The 23,872-nt window shown below is 42.3% G+C and overlaps 1 protein-coding gene across 3 annotated transcripts in view; it reads right to left on the reverse strand.

The window, feature by feature from the left end:
- Cfap61 (cilia and flagella associated protein 61) overlaps positions 1–23,872 on the reverse strand; it is a 274,915-nt gene that overhangs the window by 214,402 nt on the left and 36,641 nt on the right. For all 3 annotated transcript variants that reach the window (XM_087189031.1, XM_004841158.3, XM_087189032.1), the window contains 2 exons: positions 18,964–19,096; positions 11,152–11,302 (listed from right to left, as the gene is read on the reverse strand). In XM_087189031.1, coding sequence (XP_087045157.1) covers positions 11,152–11,302; positions 18,964–19,096 — 284 coding nt within the window. The remainder of the gene's footprint in view (positions 1–11,151; positions 11,303–18,963; positions 19,097–23,872) is intronic.

The raw sequence follows: 23,872 nt of genomic DNA on the forward strand, positions 1-23,872 counted from the left end.
AAGAGGCTGATAATAAAATCCATAATGATACAAAGATGCATGAGAGGGGAGCAAGAGCGCTGTTTTCATGCTTTCAATGAAACTGCTCCACCTGGGATGCAGCACAAACTCCAGGCCAGGCAGTGTGATGAACTTGGGCTCAAGGCACCAGTGAGTCTCAGTTCACTGACTTAAAATGAGACCACAGTGGTATCTCGGTCCATGAACTTGATTCTCTCCACAAATCTGGTCGCAAACTGAGTTGGACAAGAACCGAATCAAATTCAATGGTTAGGTTCAATTTTGATATTATGGGGAAATTTGATGCGGTTCTCGGCCAATTGGTTTAGAACCAGAATCACAGAGAGAATTGAGTTTGTGAACTGAGGTATGACTGCATAGATTTTAGCCTCCTCCAAGAAACAGATACCATTTTCTCATTCTTATTTTATCACTAATCTGGCCAGCACAACCTCATTTCCAAAGTCTGGCAAGGACATTTCATGACAGGTCAGTGTCATTGATGAACATGGCTATGAAAATCCTTATCAAATCTAGCAAACAAAATCTAGCATGGCATAAAGAGAGTATAACAAGGCTAAATTAGGATTAACAAAATATTTGACATACAATAGTCAAATAAAGTAATTACCTCATTAACAGAATAGTGGGGGAGAATTATATGATCTTAGTAAATACAGAAAAAGATACTTTATAAAATTTAGTTCAAAGCCAGATGTGATGGTGCACACTGTAATCTCATCACTCTGGGAGGCTGAGGCAGGAGGATCAACAAGTTCAGGCTAAGCTTGGGGAACTTAGAAATGTGTTGAGTCTGTCTCAAAATAAAAAAAAAATTTTAAAGGCCAGAGATGTAGTTCAGTGTGAAGGACCTGGGTTCAATTCCTACTACTGAAAAAAAAAAATCAAGTTAAAAGATAAAAAAAAGCATTCTTGATTTTAAAAAAAAAACTCTTGGCTAACCAGAAATACAGAAATTTGATTAATCTGGTGACAAGTTGTTGTTTACAAAATCACCCTTGGTGAAATACTGGGAAGCTTTTCATTTAACAATGATTACAATAAAATGATACTTGCTGATGCCACCCACGTCTACTTAAGCTCATGCAACCACATGAAAAAATAAAAAGAATAATAATTGGAAAGTAAAAGATAAAGATTACATTATTCAGAGAAAATACAGAAAAATCTAATGATAAATCTTAAGTCAATGTATCAAGGTTACTGGATATAAGGTTAATACACAAAAGCCTGTTGCTTTTCTACATGGCAGCAGGAGAAGAAAGAGAACCACAATTACAGAAGAGAAGAAATTGTTGGTGAAGCTTCAGGCTGGGAACTTAGAAGCTGGGCCTGTGTGATCTATTAGCACCCTGCTGCAATCAGAGAAGCAAGTGTCTCACTGCTTACCTGGAGCGACAGTAGCCACATGATAGGGAGCACATAGCAGCATTGTGAGGCTGAGAAAGCTGAGACACAGACAGACTGACTTGCTGGGCAGCCAAGAGCTTCATCTACCCAAGGAAACCTCAATGGTGGCTGCAAAAACCTAGGCAAAGCTGAAATTCTAAGGAGGGGTTAAGACAGGGACAGCTGATTCCAAGTGGAAATCTATGGGTGAGCCATTATAGAAGCCAGAAAGAAAGAAACAGCTTTGGATGTAGCTCAGTGGTAGAGTGCTTGCCTAACAAGTGCAGGGCCCTGGGTTTGATCCTCAGCACTGAAAAAAAGAAAAAAAAAATTACAGACTTCCAACTGGACCGGGAAAAGCTAAAATAATTTTTAATTTTTTACCTAATAGAGTCACCTTAACTAAGTGAAAAAAGTGGCATTCAGCCTCATAACAGGACAGACTGAAAATTTATCACATTTGATCAAATGGACTGGGAACCTGTCCCATTCACACAACGTTGATCTCAGTAAGAAAAGACATCAGACAAAAATGACTCGATGCTACAACATGATGAGTCTATGATGCTCAAGAGCATCCAGGTCATCAAGTCAAGGGAAGACTGAGGAACTCTTCCAAACTTAAAGAAAGAGAGACAGCTACCTGCACATTGTTATCTGGGCTGGGTCTTTCTACCATGAAGGACACTGTTGGGAAAATGGGGAAGCATGAAAATGGCCTGTGGTGTAGAGGGCAGTAAGTCATCCATGTTAATTTTCTGATTGGGGTGGAAGTTTGAGGTTGCAGAGGAGACCATCCCTCTTCATAGGAACTGGTCACTGAAGTGTTCAGAGGTGACCCAGTATCATGTTGCTAACTTACTCTCACAAAAAGGACCTGCAGGCTGGGGATTTAGCTCAGTGGCACCATGCCTGCCTCAAAAGTGCAAGGTCCCAAGTTCGATCCCCAGTCCAAAAAAAAAGAACCTGAGACTTTTTTTGTATGTAAATTTAACATTGTTTTCACATTTTCAAAAATAAAAAATAAAAGCCTTGCCCTGGTGCCCCCTCTGTGACCAGTCACCTTTGCCATTTTAACTCATTACCTCTCTGTGCTCTTCCCAGAACTTGTTTCTCACCCACCACACCCCAGTTAATTTTTTGTTGTTGCTTTTTTCCACACAAGATTATGTCTGGCCATTTCCCCTTCTTGTGTGTAACCTTCAAAGGCTGCTCCTCATCTGCCCAAAGGATGATCATAAACTGAGCCATCTGCCTCTGGTGGGAGATTTTAGGTTTCTAAATGTGCTTCTTTATTTGGATGTTTTGTTTGTTTTCAGCATTATTAGTAAGCTTGCATGTATATCTTTTTTACAGTATTAGGATTCTTCCTCAGACTTGCAGTAGTGGAGATCACAGACTACAAACATTTACTGGGTTCTCATAAACATGACTAAGTTCTGCTTCTATCAGTAACCTTTAGAGCTGTCAGATTCTGCTCCTCCTATGGTGCTGCAGGGCCCAGAACTAAGTATTGCAATATAGATCTGTAATTTAGTAGGCTAAGAGAAACAAAGAAAGATCTTGGGTTTTATTGTGCAATTTGGTTTTAGAGAAGCTGAATATTTTCCCACATTTATGAATAATAATTTTTTCATGTAATTAGTTTTGTGATTTGCTTACTTTTCTCTTTATTTCAACATATTTCATGTAGATTTAAATCAGTGCTCAATAAAAAAGATGGAGTCCTTTTTCATATGGACTTGAATACACACGTACACACAGTATGCATATCCATAACTGTATGCTGATAAATTTTTTTGATGCTGGGGATTGAACCCAGCACCACACATGTGCTAAACACACATTCTGTCACTGAGCTATACACCCAATGATGCTAATCACTTTTTAAATCTTCATATATCAAATGATACTTTTGAGGAAAAATCAAATTTCCTAATCTGGATGCAAAAAGAGCTGAGTCGAGGCACAACCTTGAGAGAAAGTGGAAAAGTGTCAAAGATGCTTCCACAGTGTATATCCAGGCCTGTGCTGGGCCAGCTCTTAAGATTCACAAGCCCAAGCAAAATCACTGGCTTCAAGTTGGGTGTCAGAATTGATACATTCTTCTTTGTTTATTGCCTGCTATGTGCAAAGACTGTGATTTTTAGTAATTGCTTCCTTAGTTGCTTTTTGGTCAGATTAAATTCAGTCTATGATATTTTAAGAGTCATCAAAAATCCTCTGTAAACAGACAGAACTCAAAGTGGTCCCTGTGCTATGGGGACAGCCCCTGACAGCCAATGTAATCAAGGGGAAATTCAGAGTATTCTTGTCAAGCAATTGATTTTCAAGAGAAAAGTCAGCAGGATCAAACAGCCAATTGGGATGAAAATCCCTCGAATCACCCCTATCCCGTATTTTCTAGCAATGAATTTCTGCCTCCATATAGTGTAATAGCCAAATTACTATAATTATCCTACACCACAAGTGGCATATCAACATTATTTTAAACATGGATTTTTTTTGCATAATCTTTCATTATTATCATTCAGCCTCCCATTAGGAAATGGAAAACAACAACAAACTGTGATCTACCCCAAAAGAAGAAAGGTCACCAGAGAGAACAAATAAAAGGGTTATTTACATGTGAATATACTGAGATGTGTTTTACAGTCAAATACACTCTTGAAATTCATTAAATGCCTTCTCCCCTGCTTCATAAATATGGGCAAAAGAGACATCCCCTACTGAGAAAATAATCTCAGCACATAATGATCATAACGGATATAAATAAAGCCACTTTTCTTTCAAAGACCTCCAGGCCCTATATCAAAATGCATTTGTATTTGCACCATTGTGAAATGAATCCTACCACTGGGGAGCAAGGCTGAGTCCACATCTAGGTTGCTCCCTGTGCTGAAGAGGAGAGTTGGAATGCACATCCCAGTCATCTCGCTCTCTGCAAAATAATAGATTCTGAAGTGGTTGTGGTCATTTGTTGCTGCTGTTGTTTTTGAAGACAGTAGCAAGGGCTTAGAAACTAGCATTGGAATGAAGATGGAAAATCAGCAGTAGGTTTTGTAAAATAACCAAAAGGCTCCTCCACATGGCTTCTGAGCAGGGTTTTGGGCTGCCTGCTCTGAGTTTCAGGTGTGGCTCATCTTCTTCCTGGTAGGTTTCAAGGCCAAGAACTCCAGCCTGAGAACCTCTGTAGGAGTCTAGTTGTCAGCCTTGAAGAGACCCAATTCAGTTTGGGCTCGGTCTGGAATTATTTACTTGTTGTATCAACATCCCAAGCTAAAAGCACCAAAACTCACACAGTTAATTCTAGAAAACCAAAGTTGGCCAGAGTAGCAAAGCTTTGGAAACAGACAATTTTGTTACTTTCATATGCTAAAGACAGTCAGTGGCTTAAAAAAGAAAAAATTCAAATTATAACATGTATAAGTGGATAGACTGGGCTTTGTGTCATTAAATAAAGACTTTGCTGCCATTATCTACATTATCTGCATTACTGTCACAGCCTTGCAGCCTTGGCCATGTGGCACCAAAGAACAATGCTGCTGGATCCCAGGGGAGGAGGAAGAATGAGACATTAAAGCCCAAATCACCATGAAAGAAATGGCATACTTAGGTGCCCTTGCCACCAAGTGGGAAATAACACCTGGTGGCCATTCAGTGTGATATGGGAAGAGACCCAGAACTCACCACAGCCTCCTGGGAAGTGGAGGTGGTCATGGGACTGAAGGCCATGCAGGGAGAAACAGGGCAGGAGGGGAGTCAGTATGAAGATAGAGGGCTGGATAGGTATCCCTTCCATCCAGCCATGAAGGGGAAGAAATTGTGTATGGAAGGAAGAATACTACATATCCCCCATCAGAAACACACACCACCACCCTAACGGGGACCAGAATAAAGAAGGGTGACACATGGAGCCTCTTATACACATGTGCTGAAATGTGTCTCTACCTGCCTTTTATGGCTTGTATCTAAATGCCCTCCCCAAATCTCATGCAGTCATAGGTGGGACTTTTCAGAGGTGGCTGGATCTTTCTAGAGGTGTATGATGCTGTAAGGGTGTGATGCTGGGATCAAGGGTGTGTGATTACTAAATTAGTCCATTAATTGGTTTAGCATAGTTTTGGGTATGGATAATGGGAAGGCCCATCCTAGGTGTGACTGCTACCTGTCCTAAAGGTGTGTAGCCTGGATAGAATATAAGGTTCAGAAAGAGGGCTGCTGTCATGGCTTGCTGCTTCTTCTCTACTTTGCTGCTTTGCTGCCTTCTGCCTGCCATGAACTATTTCTCCTCTACAATGCCCCTCTGCCATGCCACCTTGCCTTGGAGCCAGCCAAATATGGACTGAAACCTCTATAAATTGTGAACCTAAAATAAACATTTCCTCCTTTAACTTTGGGTGTTGGTTATTTTGTCTTGGCAATGAGAAAAGTAACTAAGATACCACCCCACCCCAAAAATCCATATGTTGAATTTTAACCCCTAAGACTTCTGATTATGACTATTTGGGGATAAGGGTTCTATAAAGGTAATTAGGTTAAAATGAGGTCCTCAGGGTGGGCCCTGATCCAGTATGTCTAGTATCCTTCTATCTAAGGAGAAGGTATTTGGACATGGATGGGTCAGGGGAAAGCCAGGTGAAGACAGAGGGAGAAGGTGGCAATCTACCACCCCAGGGAAGAAGTATGGAAAAGCCAATCCCATAACACCTGCATCTCAGACTTCTGGCCTACAATTGTGAGATAATAAACTCCCATCACCTAAGCCACCTTGTCCATAGTACTTTGCTATAACAGCTCTAGCAAATGAATACAGAATCCCAGTGGATCACTAGTTAAGTAATTACAGAACATATTGAGGGTTAAGATTAATGTTCTGAATACATAATGCAAACATACTGATAGGAGTATTGCTATGCTCTGCAGATGACTGTTTCATTCACATTTAAAATCCATATTAACAGAAAAATAAAGTGAAATAGGAAGTAATCAGGAATATGAAGCTAACCTTAAGGAGAGAGGCTAAAAGAGACTAAAAGGCTCGGGAGTATTTAATACACAATGAATAAGGCTGAATTTAGCTGTGCTTTTCTAGTACTGGCACACACAGATGTTTTCTAGCCCAACACAAGAGAGAACTGGAGGTGAGAAGCACACATAAGGTGAAATAAAAGAAATTAAATAAGGCATCAACATTTCCTGACAGTGGGAGTGATTTTTTAAAAATAATTTTAAAGTCAGCACTGCTGTTTTACATGGAGATGTTATGAAAATTACTATTTTGAAGGACTTTTTAATGTACAATAAGCAACACTTCTCCTGGATGGCTTGGCTACAAGGGCTACACTAATTACCCTTTTGAAAGCCCACAATTCTGTTAAACAAAATTAAATTTCTCCCTGCCAAGGAGCACATCAAGTTCTGCAGAGGTTTAGTAAGGTGGGCCTGGGTGCATAATGAGACTTACAAGCCTGAACTTCACAGGGGTCTTTTAAAACAGAGATTTGTGCTGCCCAGAATACACCAGCCTACATGAGGAACAAAAGTTTGGGAGCTTTTTTTTTGCTTGTTTTTATTTTTTTATTTTAACTATTAAACATGATGATGCCAGTACAGCTGTGGAAACACAGGCTGTGCCCTATTTTGCCTTATGCATCATCAAGAAAATTGCCAGCTCAATTCTGATTCCAAAATCTTTATTGTGATGAGGCAGCTAACAAAAGACACAGCTTGATTTGCAAATGCCACCCAGGGCTGGCAATGGGGCCAACTGGAAAAAAAAGTACTATTTTGAGCCATTTTATTGTCACTGGAGGAGAATATTCATTAACTGCCAGGCATATGGAACAACTTGATGTGGCTCAGTCCATTTTTGGAGACTCAACACTTAAGGGGTTTTATACCTCAGTACATCCTGTCACACAAGCAGAAAGCACTTTTTTCTAGTATGTATTCCTATTCCCTCATGAATTCTTCAAATATTCTAGGAACAAGTGATTTCCAAACTAAGTTCTCCTCTAAATAAAAAAATAAAGTTTTACTAGTTTTTAACTGGGACAAAATCTGGATCTTTAGAACTTGTTCCCACTAGCTGCAGCATAGTCCCAAGATTCGGTACATAAAAAAACAAAATTTATAAATGTGTAATGTTACATATGCAAAATGAGTAGCTATGGGCATGTTATTATTCAGGTAAAATTAAATTTCCATTAAATAGTATTAAATTTTTAATTTAAACATTAAATTAATTAAATTTTTTTGATTCAAAACAAACGCATAATGAAATGAGGACAGCAAGCTAATCATAAAGTGTGTAAAGAACTATAGGAGAAAAGCTACTGTATCGGTTGAAGAACATTAAATCTTGACATCACTCTGCTTGGAAGGGTTGAGATTGGTGTGAATTTGCAAATTTTCACAGCTGGTAGGAAAAGACAGACTTTGAGCCAAAGATTTGAGAACAAGCAATTTATCTGGGAGATGATCCCAGGAACCACCAGGAGGAGAGCAAGAAAGAGAAACAGAGAAAGAAAGCCAACCAACAAAATATGTCTTGCCATTTACATCGCCTCTGTGGGCCACTGAAACTCAAACCCAAACTCATATCTCAGAGCCTGAGCACCTGAGGGGGAAGGGAGCTGGGGTATTTTTACCCTAATTCCAATCTACGTAGTATAAAGAAAATTAATGTTTTCATGGCTGTTAGGAAAAGAATAGAGCAGTAGAATGCTCATCTGGGTTCCTGCCCTAGAGTCAAAGATTCAAGTACAACAATTTATTTGGGAATTGACAGATAAAGGACCAATAGGCAAGCAGGGACTTGCCTGAGGAAGTAAAGTCTGCTTCCATAGTGTGAATTTCCTGCCACTTCCTGCTTCCTTCTCATACTGGGGAGAGTGGCCTCCATACCCTGGGTAAACCCTCACTCAGATACAGCAGTAAAGATTCCAGAAGGAGGAAGTTATCCAACACACACACACACACACACACACACACACACACACAGAAACACACACACACTAAAGCCTGAGAGATATGAATAGGTCTTTGATAAATCTCTAAAGTGATCATTCACTAAATAACTAATGAGAACAAATTGATTATGTATCTTGGCAGAAGACAACCTCCATTACTGGAGGTTTTAGTTAAAGCCATCCAAGATAAAGCCGGACTTAGGGTGGGGATGTAGCTCAGTAGTAGAATGCCTGCCTGCCTAACATGCATGAGACGGAGGTGGAGAGAGGCTGCGTCTGGGTTCTGGGTCAGCCACTGATGAAGTTTAACCCTTGGATGAGCTGGGGCAGGGGTGAAATGGAAAGAATGTCACCTGTCCCAAGTTAAAAGGATAAAATGAGATAATATATATGAAAATTCCTTGAAATGGAAAAAGTGCTAAACAAAAATAGAAGACATGAGACACAACAGCGTGTGCTCATTTGAAACACAAATTTTAGTTCATATCTTGGAGAAATTATATTTCCTTTAACTGGAGACTTTCATTAGAAAAAATGTAACAGTAGATCACAGCACACTTAGAATCTTCTCTGGAGCCCCATTCTTTGTTGCTGTTAATAGGAAGAGGGCAGCAAAATGGGCTGATGACTCTTAGTTATAACAAAGATTATAACTGTTGAAGATTTGTGGATCCATCCCCACTTTACTTGGAAGTCTATAAGAGTGGCTTCCTGGGGAAATTGCACAAAGTTGATTTTTAAAAATAAACAAAGAGAGAATGGAAAGAGAAACAAAGAAAGAAAAAATATGTTTTTTTGGTTTTGGTACCAGGGATTGAACTCGGGACCTTGCACTTGCAAGGCAGGAGAGAAAAAATATGTTAACCTGCATTCTAGATTATAATTACGTGTTCCAAATAAAAATTAAAGTGAAGAAGATAAGAAACATTTTCCTATTTCCTTCACCCTGTCCCACAGCAGCTGACTTTAAGTAAAAATATTGAACAAAGTCAAGAAATGAAAAACTTCGAGATTTCATATGAGTTTTTGCTACACATACTAGATGATGTGTGGTTTTTAAACCCCGGGTTCAGTTTAAATACTGAATTTCTTCCCCGGCTTCCCACAAAGGATATGGGATATCTTTTCTAGGATAGAAATTTCTAGGATAGGAATTTCCCATTCATTCTGTGCAAGGAATGCTCAGAAACACACTGGAAAAGGTGATATCTTTTCAATTTGTTTTTAAGAACAGGAGCATGAGGGACTTACTCTGTGTGTGGCTCTAAACTAAGTACATCACAGTGATGCTAATATTTAACCCACTCAACAATTCTTTGAGTTAGATACTGTGTTTATACCATTTTATGCATGGGAACACTGAGCCATAATAAGGCTATTTGGTGCCACCTTCAAAGAAGAATACAAGCACGGGAAAATGACAGGGAAGTTCACAGTTCAGGATTGTCTTAAGGTGAAAGTTTCTTCATCACTCCTGGGACATCTTTGCTGAGGAGCAGGGACAAGTGGGCTTCACTGTGAAAAAGTAATGACCTCAAATCTATCTATGAGGAAGGGCATCAATGTCTGTATAAGGGAAATGCCTCTCTATCCACAGCTTCGTGAGTTCTCATGATGCCGTGAGTAGTAACAGTCAGACAAGGTCTGTACACCATGTGTGGCTTTCCCATCAGGGGACACAATCGGCCAAATTGCCACCTGCTCTTGTCTAGATTGCCAGGTCCTTTGCCACTATCCAAAGTATTACTCTTCCTATTTTTGAACAATCTTGATATAATCTTTCAAACAAGAGAAAGCAGAGCAATTCAAAATACCCTGCTTTTACCCTGGAGAGACTCAAGGATGTGAATGTCCAATCACAAGGAAATAATAGCTTAGCAATGGCAATCAAGTCACTGAACACTAATTCATCAAGGCACTGCATGAAGCACTTTACATGCCTTATCCTGGTGAAACCTCAGGACTGTCCCATGTGGGAGGTATTACCATTATCTCCATTTTGCAAATGAAGAAACAAGGTTTACAGAAGCAGAGAAATATACCCAAAGTCACCTGCCTGGCCACATCTGTCTGCCAAAGAACCCAAACACTTAGACACAGAGACACCTGTGCATGCAGAAAGCCCTTGTGTTTGAGGTTACCACCTTTCACTTGAAAATCCTAACACAGACAACATTTCAGAATTGATTTCACTATTTCATATAGGTATAAGCTAAGGAAGTTAAAAATGACTATTTACAGTAGACCTATAAGGTTTCATCAAAGACATAAACATGGAGCACTTATTGCTGGGATTAAAGTTTAAAAGCATATACAACTCTTGAAGTGTTTTTTTTGTTTGTTTGTGGTGCTGGGGGTGGAACACAGTTCCTTGTGCATGCTGAGCATGTACTCTACCACTGACCTATAGCCCAAGTTCTTTGAAGTCTTGATTTGAAAACTTCATTTGTTAGATTTTGGCTTTGTGTACGTGTATGTGAGTGTAAAACCCTGAAATACTGGCAGGATTTCACTGTAACTTGCACTTACTCTGAATTGGGAAAGCCTTCACTGCAAGTCCGCTATGTCTGGCTACCCCTGTCATTTCTGTCCACCATCTGAGCCCACAGGCATTTGTATAAGATGGGATGAACCTGGGAATTGCTCCCTGAGGGACCTTGGGGAAGGAGACAGAAGATGCCCTGTCTGCTTCCATCCAGCAGCCACCAGCACTGTGGACATAAGCCATGGACTCACTTCCCAAGGGATCCTTGAAGAGCCACCATACCTGTGCTTCTGGGTTCTCTTGGTGGCTCCAGGACATCTTCGGGATGTGGGGTGCAGAATCCATGGAAAGGACCCAGGTCAAAGCACTCATGCAGCAGCGGCAGATTCACTCTGGAGCACAAGCTCATGAAGCCGACAGCCACACCTTCCACCTGGGACACCCAAGAGCCTAGTTATTGCATCCAACCGGTTCTCTCCATGACACTGCCACACCCCTTCCTGGTAGGAAGGGGCTAGTGTGCAGCACCATGTGTGACACAGGTGACATCCTCAAACACGTCCAGGTGACCCTCTAGGCCACCCTAGAGGTGGGTATAGAACTTAGGGATGCTGTCCGAGAGTTCTTGAGGGGAAGCTATTGGAACAAAACACATGCCTTCATCTTTAACCAAAGCCTTGCCTGACCAATGTGCCTGCCTTCTGGGGTCTTTTTCTTTTTATCCTATCCCAGATCCAGCCCTCCTGTATGCTCTCCCCCTCCACCATGCACAGAGGATGCTCTTACAATGGCCCCATGATTTGGGTCTTGACGAGGAGTAAACAGGTGAGAGGGAAGCTGTAGTAACTCGGTGATCTGGACCTGCTATTGGTTCCAAAATATTACAAATTAACAAAAGATATTAACTCTAGCATATTCTATATTGATAGATGACTGACTGAAATTCTTTATTTTGCCCTTTCAATAATTTTGTATGTCATTCCTTCTTTGCAAGGAGAGTATGTGAAATTTATAGAGAAAAAAATGTCTAGTCCTTTACATTTCACACACATAATTCCTATTGATTATGAAGTGGAGTTTAAGCAAATTCTGGTTTGGCTGATTAGACTGTTCTTTTTAAAGCATTTTAAATTGGTACATGTTTGGAGTGCATGGTGTTTACATTCTTCTTAGGTAGTGGGTATATGTACTTAATATATCTTGCTTCTTTTTATTCCACTTGCCCTCCCAACTCCCCTTCCTCTAATTCTAAATCCCCTTTCCCTATTTTCATTCTTATTGTTATTATTTAGTTCATAGTTGTGACATATAAAGATCACATTGCTTGTGAGTAGTTGGTTCATTTAAATGACCATCTTATATCATTTTATTCCCTCCCCTCTCCCCCCACCTTCAGGCTCTTGGTCCGCTTCCCATTTCCAAAAGATCTATCTCCCTGTTTCCTTTTATCAATCTTTTACTTTGACTGTTCCTACAGAGATCAGCACATACTGTGTCCTATCCTTCAAGTATTCAGACTTCATTCCTTGAAAGACCATCCCATTCAGACAGTAAAACTCAACAGTCATAGATTTCTCTATCCTGAGGGATACAGCATCTTTCCATAAGTGCTTAAAGCAAATAGCCAATGTTTTAATATTCTGAAGCAGAAAATCAACCCATATGAATGCTTAATCTTTTAGATGACACAGAAAAAAAATTAGACAGTAAACTATTTGTTCTCCAATAGGTCTTCCAACAAAAAGCCATTTGTTCTCAAGAGTTGAATTTGAAAAAATAAATGTGAGGTGCTCTTTATTTTTTCCCTAGTCCTGAAATTCAAGAGGAATTTTTAAAAATTACTTTTTCCATGCATATTCTTTTCTTTGCAAGAACCCCCAAAATGATACTTGCTGTAAAAGCCGGATTTACACAGCTGTTTTGTAAAGCCATTGACACTTTAATGAAAGTCCAAAATAAACATTTTAATTTTTTCCCCAAATAACAAGTGATTGTTTGTCTTGTTTGCACTGGTGAACAAAGGCTGTGTAGCCGCAGTTGTCTGGCTTCTCTGTAATTTTAGGCCCAAGACTCAGCAGACGCTGATTAACCGATCCATCTACCATATGTGCAGAAAGAGACGGCCAGCCTCACTCCCGGCAGGGAAAATTGGCATCCATCTTGGTTCACATGGAGATGTCCTGCTAATCCACAGCCGCGCTGGCGCAGGGACACTTCCATGGCCTGAAATACCTTTCGCCGGCTTCACGGCGAGCTGTGTGTGCATGATAAGAATGTATTATTTATAAGACCGCTGTTAGTAATGAGCTATTACACTAATGGCTCATTGTGTTTGGAATTTGATTTCAAATGGCATGGATCACACATTCTGATGAAAATGAGAGAAACATGTTTTGCCATCAGGAACAAAGATTTACCGTTTTCCAATTCTGCAACCTGTTATAGTCACATCATTCATCCCGTGTTGTAACAATTCACCCAAGTTCACAATCAGAGGGGACTACAGAGCAGGGATGCATGGTGGACGTAGGTGCCCCTAACTTGGGGTTTCTTTCAGATAACTGTCATGAGAAACACTGTTTTTAGGTATGTGGGAGTATCCAAATGCATCTTTATGCCGTATGTGTTTTCTGGAAAGATAAATGGATTTACAGACTTTCTTGCTTGCACAATGAGAAGGTGTTGATTGCTGGCTGTTATCTGTCTCCCAGATGATGGAAGTCTTTCCACCACAAAAGCATCCTCACTTATCTTCTACTGGAGGACAAAACTTCCAGTTCTGTTCTTGCTCTGGTTGGTCCTGTGGGGCTCTATAAAGTTTAGATGGTTGGGAAATCATGTGTGTGCTGGCCTTGTCTTTTAGAGACATGTGTGCACTTTACTATTTATACTTCCATCCAAAAACAAAACAAAACGGCAGCCACCCATCCCTTGTAGGTGACAAGAGTCCCCATTGTGGCCACTTCTGGCTGTGATCCTCTCCTCCCAATGCCAAGCACATGCTGACCTGGCAGGCTCTCTGCCCCCTGCAGGTCAGTGGTGCTTACTTGGACCACGGCTGCCCGTGCCCTGGATGGTGCCAAAGCAGACGCTCTGCCCATCTGTCTCTAGGAGCCACCCTTGGCCTCCTACTGCCTGTCCCTAAAATCTCTGCCTGGAGTAAACACCAGATGTCAAGGTAAGCCAGGGTATGGTCAGAACAAGGATTCTGCAGCAAGATCTTCCCAAGTAGCTACGCCACCAAGGTCCTTGCAACTAAGACCCTTCTGTTAGACAGTGGTTGTCCACGTGGCTCAGGCATAGCTCACAGGAGGTCCACAAGTGCAACTCACTGGGCCATGGGCTGGTTAGGAAAGTGAGAGAGACTGGGGGTGCTTTTCTCTGTCCTCTCTGCCCAGCGGTGCCTGATTGAAAGCATGGCGTGCCAGAAAATGTGTGAGCAGCATTCAGGGGGAAGGCTGATGTGCAGTACTTGCCAATTCCTACTTTACAAACACTCATCGCAGCCAGCTTCAACCTCCCATGTGATGTCACTGAACATGGAGTTGGGAAGAGATGTGTACTGGCACACCTTTAATATCATGCCCACAACACAGAGACAAAAACGCTAAAGAGCACAGATAAGAGTAAAATAACTGCAACTGATAAATTGCAAGCATTTGATGGCTTTATAAAAATAATTTATTACACTGTAAGTTTATATACTTTTTAATAACAGCTGTGTTTAACAAGCAGCTTGCAAAGTTCCCGAGGACTTAACCACTGCTCCATGGAGCCAGAGTGAGCCAGATTCAGCATCTCTATTTAGCTCTGAAGAACAGGGTCCAGGGAGGCAGCTGTCAGGGCTGGACCAGCATTGATACTGAGCTCCCAGGGTCTTCAGGCACCAGAGAGGGCTGGATTCAGATCGGAGATCCCCTCCCAGGTCCTGGGTCTCATCCTATCCCTGCCCTAACTTTGAGCCTCTGACACCCGCCGAAGTGGCCTGGCCCTCAGCAGAGATTGGACTCTCCCTGCCTCTTAAGAGAGGGCAAAGGGGCCTGATTAAGTTGGGCCAAGATTCTGGCCTGAGACGGCTCAGAATGGACACACCCTGGAGATGTGAAACAAACAGCAAAAGAGAGAAAGGATGAAGGAGAGAGGTCATGGCAGCCCCACGCAAGTGCCAGCACAGGTGGCTTGGGGGAAATTGGCACCTTGAAGCCAGGGAATGAAGGCCTTCTACACCCAGAGGCCTGGTCAGCTGAGGTGGATGAAAGCCCTCTCTGGGGTCCACATAGCCCAGTCCTAGGAATTCTGTCCTAGGAGTTCAAAACTGTCACTTCCCTCCCCTCCCCTCCTTGCTAACCAGGAGCTAAAGGCTGAATGAGAATTCATGAAAGCAAGTCTTCATGTTTAGGCTTGAAAAGATGAACATTCTAAAAATAAAATGAAAACCTTTTCGGTGAACTTACCTAAGAATCTAACGTTTATGGCCAGTCCTCCCCTTCATAAACCAATGCCCACATCTGTCTAGATGCACTTCACTCTTCACCAGATGTGTTCTGCCAGCATGGGGGTGAGCAGTTCACCACCTACACTACACCTGGGATCACTGGGGAGCTCTAAAAATGCTCTGGTTGTGCAGGGCACACTGGGGTGCACCTGAAGTTGCAGATACAGGGGCTGAGGCGGGAGGATTGCTGGAGCCCAGGGCTGGAACAGTGGGTAACGCAGTGAGACCCTGTCACAATTCATAAATAAATATTTTTTAAATATTCTGATTATGCTTTACCCCAAAAGATTGATTTAATTGGCTTGAACACACCCTTGCCATCAGGACTTCTTAAATTGCTATAATTCACCTATCACAAAAATAACATTTTAGAAAACATACAACCCAGTCATTTTTAGTATATGTGTGAAGTTGAGTAACCACTATCTAATTCCAGAACACTTTCATCTGCTCCTCAAAAGAAATCCCATGCACATCATTAGTCTCTTCCCCTCCCTTCCACCTCCAGCCATGATGTGCTGTCGCTATGAACTTGCCTAGGCTGGGCTTTTGCATAGATGTGATCATACAATCTGTGGTCTTTCTGTCTAGCTTTCTTCCCTTAGTGTAATGTTTTCAAGGTTTGAACATGTTGTAGCACGTGTCCTGCTCCATTCCCTTTTATTTCCTAATAATATTCCACTAAAGAGATATACCATTTTTTGTCTAGCCATCCTTCAGTCAGTGGACCTTTGGGCTGGTTCCACTTTTCAGATATTATGAATAATGATGATGTGTACAAGTCTTCGGGTGGAAATATGTTTTCAGCTCTAAGTGCAGAATTGTTAGATTGAAAGGTAACTCTACGTTCAACTTTTGGTGGACATGTCAGATTGTCTTCCAAAATGGCTGTGCCATTTTATAATCCTACCAGCCATGGGACAAAGGTTCTAGTTCCTCCATATCCTTGCCAGTGCTTTGTTATTATCCTTTCTTTAATTGTTCTAGTGTGGGTAAAGTGGTATCTCACAGTGGCTTTGATTTGCATTTTCGTAATGACTAATGATCTTGACATTTTAAGATAATGAATGTTACTTCTTCATGCATTTATTGATGATTTATCTTCTTTTATAGAAATACCTTTTCAAATGATTTCCATATATTTTATTCAGATTACTGGTCTTTTTATTGTTGTAAGAGTTCTCTGTGTATCCTGGACCCAAAGTCCTTGGCATGGGGAAGTCTCAAAGCCTCCCAGGTTATTTTCATATGCTCCAAACTTGAGGAGCCCTGATATAGGAGGAAACCTCACACTGCTTATGCTGTTCAATCTGCAGTATGGAAGGAAGGAAGAAAGGAAAGAAGGAAGGAAGGAAGGAAGGAAGGAAGGAAGGAAGGAAAACAAAGGAGTCCCATTCCTCACAGCCCTATCATTCCTAACACCAACCAGTCACTACATATTCCATAATGATTCTGAGGTGCCAAAAGTCTCAATTTTTTTTTCAGCCAGACACTTTCCTCCACCACTGAGAAGATCCCACAAATATTTCTATTTTAGCCTTCTCAATTCTTTTCTAATATATTTTATTACTCCATACTAATTTTATAGAACATTGGGTTTCAATGTGGTATTTTCATACCATGTTTTGATCATATCCATTCCCCTATTACTATGCTACATGGCCCCATCCCCTTCCTCTTGTCTACTAAATAGTCTGCTTTTCTACTTTCCTGATATCTGGTTTTTTGTTGTTGTTGTTGTTGTTGTTTTGGTTTTTTTTGTTTGTTTGTTTTTTGCCTTAGATGCTACTTTAGGAAAAACATACAAGACTTGTCTTTCTAAGTCTGGCTTATCTTGCTGAACAGGATGATTTTTAGTTCCATCCATTTTCCTGCAAATGACATGATTTCATTCTTTACAGCTGAATAATACTCCACCATGCCTGGGCACCAGGTTTGCTTTCTGCCTTCATCTCCTGACAGGCACTAGGCTAGTTCTATGTCTTGGCTATTGTGAATTATGCTGCAATAAACATAGGTAGTATTCTCAACTGTTTTTTTTTAATTCTTTCACATTTTTTCTATTAGTGTATATTGGATCTACAGAACAAGGGTTTCATTTTGGTGATTTGTACATGTGCACAACATACTCTGAACACCGAAGCTCTGGGTGGAGAGGCAGCAGAAGAAAGAGGTCCAGGAAGGACGGTGACAGCAGACCCATAGTCACCAGTGCCTGTCTCAAGACCCCTGTTCAGGAGGCTCAGTTGCCAGAATTGGGGTCTTCTTTGACAAATCCTGCTGGGTGAATGCAGAGAAGGAACCCACTGAGCTGAGATTCCTCGAGGGAGGAGCACCCCTGGGTGGATGCCTTGAGGGGTATCAAGTGACAGAAGGTCATGAGAATCTGGGAGCTGTCCCACCAACCCTGGGTCTCTGGTCACCTGCCCAGCTTATTAGCTCTCATCTCTGTCTCTTTAGAACACATAGGCCTCCAGGGTTCCCATGCCGAACCCAAGGCTGTGGGTTTCAACTTTTGGACCCAAAACACTAGTCTTTCTGACTTTTTAGAAAAGCTAGAAATTCTAATTGTTGTATATACTTTCCTAATTTTTATATTAGCCACTAATTCAACAAAATTTCATCACATATAACCTGGATCAAATCATGAGCTAACATTGGACAAATCCAACATTTACAAAACAACTCATCTGTTTCCTTCAAAAATGTCATTGTCATGAAAGGTGATGACAGACCAGGGAATTATTCCAGATTAAAAGACACTGAATATGGAGCACCAGTGGTGCAACTGGTTAATGTGTGGTACTTATATAAAAGACACTGAATATGAATGTAAACATCATGTACTAAAAACATGTATGAATAAAACAAACAAACAAACCTGTCCTTAAAAAAAAAGACACTGAAGACACAGGGCACCTGAGTGCAACAATGACCTGGACTTACTTTGGCCACAAATGACATCACTGGGACTATGCATAAAATCTGAATAAGGTCTGCAATGAGATGGCCAGACTGTAAGTGTCATCACTGCTTGACTTTGATCATCGTATTCATTTAGAAGTACACAGGATGATGTCTGTGACTTTCTCTCAAATGGTTCTCGAATTAATTAGAGCAAGCCTATTCCAGATAAATTAGGGAGAGCAAGAGAATGGCAAAACAAACAAGGTAGAATGCAAACATCTAGGGAATCTAGGTACTTCTAAATTTTCTGTAAGTATGAAATCGTATCAATGCAAAAAGTCAAAAAAAAATCACTTCCAAGTCAAACAAAATCCATCTGCCAGCAGAATGCTGGTTTGAGACCTTTGATCCCTGACCTCTTGGGACCCTCAGAAACCTTCCTAATTGCCCCTAGAGAATCTCTCCTGTCCCCCTACCACTAGGAATTCAGCAAAACCTGCTGGGCAGCCTGGGCATCTGGAGCAACCCCAGACAGTGAAGCCTAAAGCCCAAACCTCTGGGTGGGGTGGAGGTGTCCTGGGAGCCACTTGAAAGGCCAAGGACAGAGGAGGCAGCTCCAGACACTCCACAGAGCCAGGAGCCAGGGAACTGGTTCCCCTCACTCACCACATCCTGGGGGATCGGTCACCAACCTCACACACGACAGCATGGTTCTCTTCGTCCTGAGCTTCTATCAGCTCAGCCAGGAAGTATTCGCCATATGTGTCCTTCAAAATGGTGTCATGGTGCATAAATATCAGCATGAGGTCGTCATGGTCTTCCACCCTGTCAACAGAAAGCTTACAGCTCAGAACTCATTCCTTCCTTCTTTCTGTCACTGGTCCAAGTACCAGGGACAGCAGTACTCTCCTGCCATCAGCTGGCTCTGAAATGGAAGAAACGGATTTGGGATTACAGTGACAGGGTTAGGTACTGGGGAAGACCCATGAGGGGGGACTCAAGCATGGACACTGAATAGAGGGAAGGGGAGGGAGTGACGTCCAAACCTGGCAGCAGTTGTTCCAGCAGAGGGGACACAACAGCACATTTGTAGGGGGTGTGCAGGGCAGCAATGGTCATGAGACAACGGACAAGTGGGGCCATCAAATCCCAAGGTGCCCCAAGGATCACTACTTCTGTAATGTTGTCCCAGAGCCCCTTCCCCACCCCACAGTGCCTGAAGCTGCTGGCTCCTCTAGGTCCCTCCAGGAGCACACTTAGGATCGAGGACCAGGAAGCACCACCGTGAAGGCTCCTGATGCTACCCTGTGCACTTGTCAAACATCGGCCCACGGTCTCTTCCTCCTGAGTCATCTCTGCACTGTCCACACAGGGGGTCACAAAGCACTGCTCACCATCCTGAGGATGCCACCTCACCCTCCACACTCAGGATCCTTACAGGGATCTTGACAGTTGGTGTGTGGGGGGGGGCGGTGTGTAAAGAACCAGGCTTAGTGCTGTATGGTGATACTGGGTCTTGAACTCCATTTTTTCTTTTTTTTTATACTTAACATTTCTTTCTTCATTTTGGTACATTCTTGAGTAAATTTAGTGCTCCTTGTTACCTGTCTTACTATTTTCCTGCTACTTTTCCTGTAAAAATATTCCAGATCTGTATTACTTTTTCCTAGTGTATCTGATCTGGCTGCTGACCTTTATTCCACCGCCCCTTTATTTCATTACTTTGCTTTTTTTCTCTCTTTTTTTTTTTTTTGTAGTTCTAGGGATTGAACCCAGGATCTTCACACTGACTTATACCCCAGGCCTTTTTTATTTTCATTTAGTTTTTATTTTTTGAGACAGAGTCTCACTAAGTCCCTAAATTGTCCAGACTGAGCTGGAATTTGTAATCCACCTGCCTCAGCCTGCCATACCTGGGATCACAGGCGTGCACCTCTGAGTGGGCCTGGCTATTCCTCAGCCATCATGGTTGTCCCATTTTATAGTCCACTACGTTCTCTTTGATGCTAATAGCAGCTCTATGGCATGATCAGTGTGTGTGCAAAGCTCAGGGCTTTGTGCAGATCATCCCTGCTGCTGTTCTCCCAAAGGCATCACCGTCACACTGCGCAGGTAGAGGAAAGCAGCCCAAGGTGGAGGATGAATGCTTTGCCCGAGACAACAGAAACAGTTGGCAGCAGAGCCAGGACAGACCTCAGGTTGCAGACTTCAGCCCTCCACACACACACAGCACATAGCGGACAATGCACTTCAAATTCATCTGCCTTTTGGCCTTTTCTGAAAGCTGGTAGCAGAAAGCAAGAGTTGATCGGTGAGGAGTCTTTGGTTCAGGGGTCCAAGGTCATCACCCAGCCTGTTCTGTTCTGACCTCTCCAGTCCCTGCTGGGACAACCCCAATTCTGCCACTGCCTAACTCCCCAAATCTAAATGCTTTCCACTGAGACCTCATGTTGTCTGTATGCTCTGAGGACAGCACTGTCACCTCTGATCATGCAGGCTCAGCTGCCAGAATGATGCTGGTTTCTCATCAGAACAGTGAGCACCGAAATGGAAGAAATGTACACCTGAAACCCCAGCTCTCTGCTCTATAAAACCTCAGAACCAGGGTGAGAGCCAGCCAATAGTCCAGGGTACAAAAGGAAGATCACACATGGAACAGACCACGAGAGGGTCCCCATAAAGAATTCCTCACAGGTGCAAGGACTGGATTCCAGCCCTAGCATGGGGGGAGGGGCATTCCAATGCTTAAAACAATAGCCTGCAGTGAGTGCACACTGGAGTGTCACAGCCTTGTACTAAAGACTCTGAGAAGCACTGTGCTAGAGTATTTAAGCTTTTTATGGTTTTCTCAAACACTGGCCTGTAGGTGCCAGTTCTACACTTGCCATGGAGGGGGAAATGCAGGTGAGGGTCCCTACACCGAGGACGTCCTCCTTATTCTTTCTTACCCACTTTGTTATCAACACTCTCTGAGAGGAGAGACGGCAGGGGGTGCCCGTCCAGACAACATAGATCTTTGTGTTTCTGTTTACTGTCGCCCTGACTCTGATGTGATTGCCACTGACAGGCTCATTCTGTCATGTGGGGCGTCTGTGGGGTTTTAGATGTGGGGCTCACAAAGGAAGTTTTCAGGATATGACTCTATCTCAGGAGTGGTTTGTGGCCCCTTGCCCATTTGCGTCATGCGCATGTGATCACTTTGAGAATGACCTGTGATCATTACCGGAAATGCACCAGAACCTCACTGGATGTTCTCTGGAAAAGATCAAAGCAAAACCAATACAGCATGGAGGCCACACTCCAAGCTGGGGAAACCACCTGCCTGGGTCTCTGTCCTGCCTCTCTGCTGCGACTCTGGGCACAGCACCTGACCTCTCTGGACACTATTCTCACGTCTGTCATAAAAACAGGAAATGGGAAGCTGAGCACATGTGTGAGCGATATTCACTCTAGCATAACCATCACTAAGGGAGGAAGGGCTGCTGAGCACACTCAGAGCATCCTCCTTACTCAGCAAGTGGGTGAGAGATTCTGTCTGCAGCAGCCAGGGCACTGCCCTGACCTCCTGCCACAGCTGTCAACAAAGCCCATCCTGCCCCCATCGCTAACCTTTCCTGCTCTCTTACTTGAAAACGTTGGTAAGGTACCCCCTCTGGGAGGGGCACAGAGTCTTTTGCCTCTGTCTTCCCATCCTTATTGATAACAGTGGCATGATTCTATTGATTATTATCCCTAAAGGGGGACTTCGCCATCTTTCCCCCTTCTCATTTCCATTTCTGTCTAGTGCTCTGACTCCCTATCTATTCAAGGTTCATCTCCACCCACCCCTCCGGGACTCCTCCTCCCAGCCTGTCTTCCCAAACCCAAGGTAGAATCAAAATATACAGTGAGTGTTTAACTTTTTAAAACTTATTACAGGAAAAGACATATTGCTCTTAATCCCCATCAAAATAACAAAAGATTCCCCCTCGCTTTGAACACACCCTATCATTCTTGCCACATTCTGAAGCAGTTCTGGAAGTTCTCTTACATGAGTGTCTTTATGATGAACGATCAAAAAGGGTCAGTGCTGCTGCCAAGTGCCATCCAATGGAAAGCCAGGCTCATAAAAATATGACCCTGTGTCCTTATCCATCTTATTCACCGGCTCTGGCATCACATGACTTCTGGCTCTTCCCCAAAGTCAAAATGACCACAAAAGGTAAAAAGTTTGAATCAATTCAGGACATTGAGGCAGCCACAATGGCACAATTAAAGACATTCAGGAAAGAGAATTTCCAGAACTGCTTCAGAAAGTTTTAAGAATAATGGGATAAGTGTGTTTGAAGCCAGAGGGAACATTTGAAGGGGGATTCATGGCAATGTGTCTTTTACTGTGATAAAGTTTTCAATTTCAACATTCAACTATATTTTTCAGTCACACCTCTATTGTCTAGTTCTGGTGCTAATTTGTTTGGCCAAGGGGTAGCATCTTCCTGACCATGGACCATGCTTTTTGGGGACAGGGAAGGAGTTCTGTAGCAGTTCTACCACATGCAGTGCAGCAGTGACAACCAACCAGGTCTGGACCTGACCTTGTGCCCAGACCTCACCAAGGGCCCAGAGACACTGACCACATAGAAGGGGAGGGGTGTGACCACTTAGCCCGAGAAGGGGCTTCTGGAAGTCTGAATCACAGGCCCATGCTCAGAATTCTAGCTTTACCAACCAAGAAACCAGCCAGGTTTCTTCAATACTAAGCCTTAGGAAAGAAGGGACAAGGTAAAAAAATGGAAATAAAAGTTTTGAAAACAAGGAAGGGAAGAGGGGTTGAAGGGAGGGGAGAGGAATGGGAAAAAAGAAGCAAGATACATCATGTACAGGTACAAATTTCCTATGATGAATGTTATCATTATGTATATCAAAAATGTACCATTAACATTTAAAAAAATCTTAGTCTTGGTCTCTTCTCCCCAAAGGGTAGGACAAGGAAAACTGCACATATGACCTGATGATACAAACAATGCACTTCAGCCCACTCTGGGCACAGAAACCCTTGGCAAGCCATGCCCTCCCTGGGAACCCTCAGAACCTCAGCTAAACAACCTACTTCCCAAGAAACCTGCAAAAAGAGCTGCTGCTAATAGGAAGCGGCTTTTCTCTACACAAAGAGCCCTTCATGATTGTGTGCATGTGCACACACACACACATACATACACAAAAGGACTATAGAAGAGAATAGCCAACAAGTCTGCTTTTGGACATTTTAAAAACATACAAGTGGGCCAGGGATTTAGCTCAGTGGTTTTACCGCCTGCTGTGCAAGCACAAGGACGTGAGTTCGATCCCCAGTACCAAAAAATTAAAAATAAATAAATAAATAAAAAATAAAAACATAAAAGTTGTATCAATGCTCATTAGCAGGCATAATTATTTTATTTTATTTTTTGGCATAATTATTTTAGATAGCGGGAAAGCAATTCAACATTCCAGTCATTTTCAGTGGATCAAGACAGCACACTCAGAGGAGAACTCACATTCAACTGAGTTTATATTTATATGACGGACATGAAAATATTACTCTATAGATATAAAAATCAGAACTAAGTTTCAAAGAGATTC

This window comes from Heterocephalus glaber, unplaced genomic scaffold (assembly GCF_053883595.1).
Source record: "Heterocephalus glaber isolate CG9 unplaced genomic scaffold, H.glaber_assembly_v1.0 deba00001532, whole genome shotgun sequence".
Classification (NCBI taxonomy): domain Eukaryota; kingdom Metazoa; phylum Chordata; class Mammalia; order Rodentia; family Bathyergidae; genus Heterocephalus; species Heterocephalus glaber.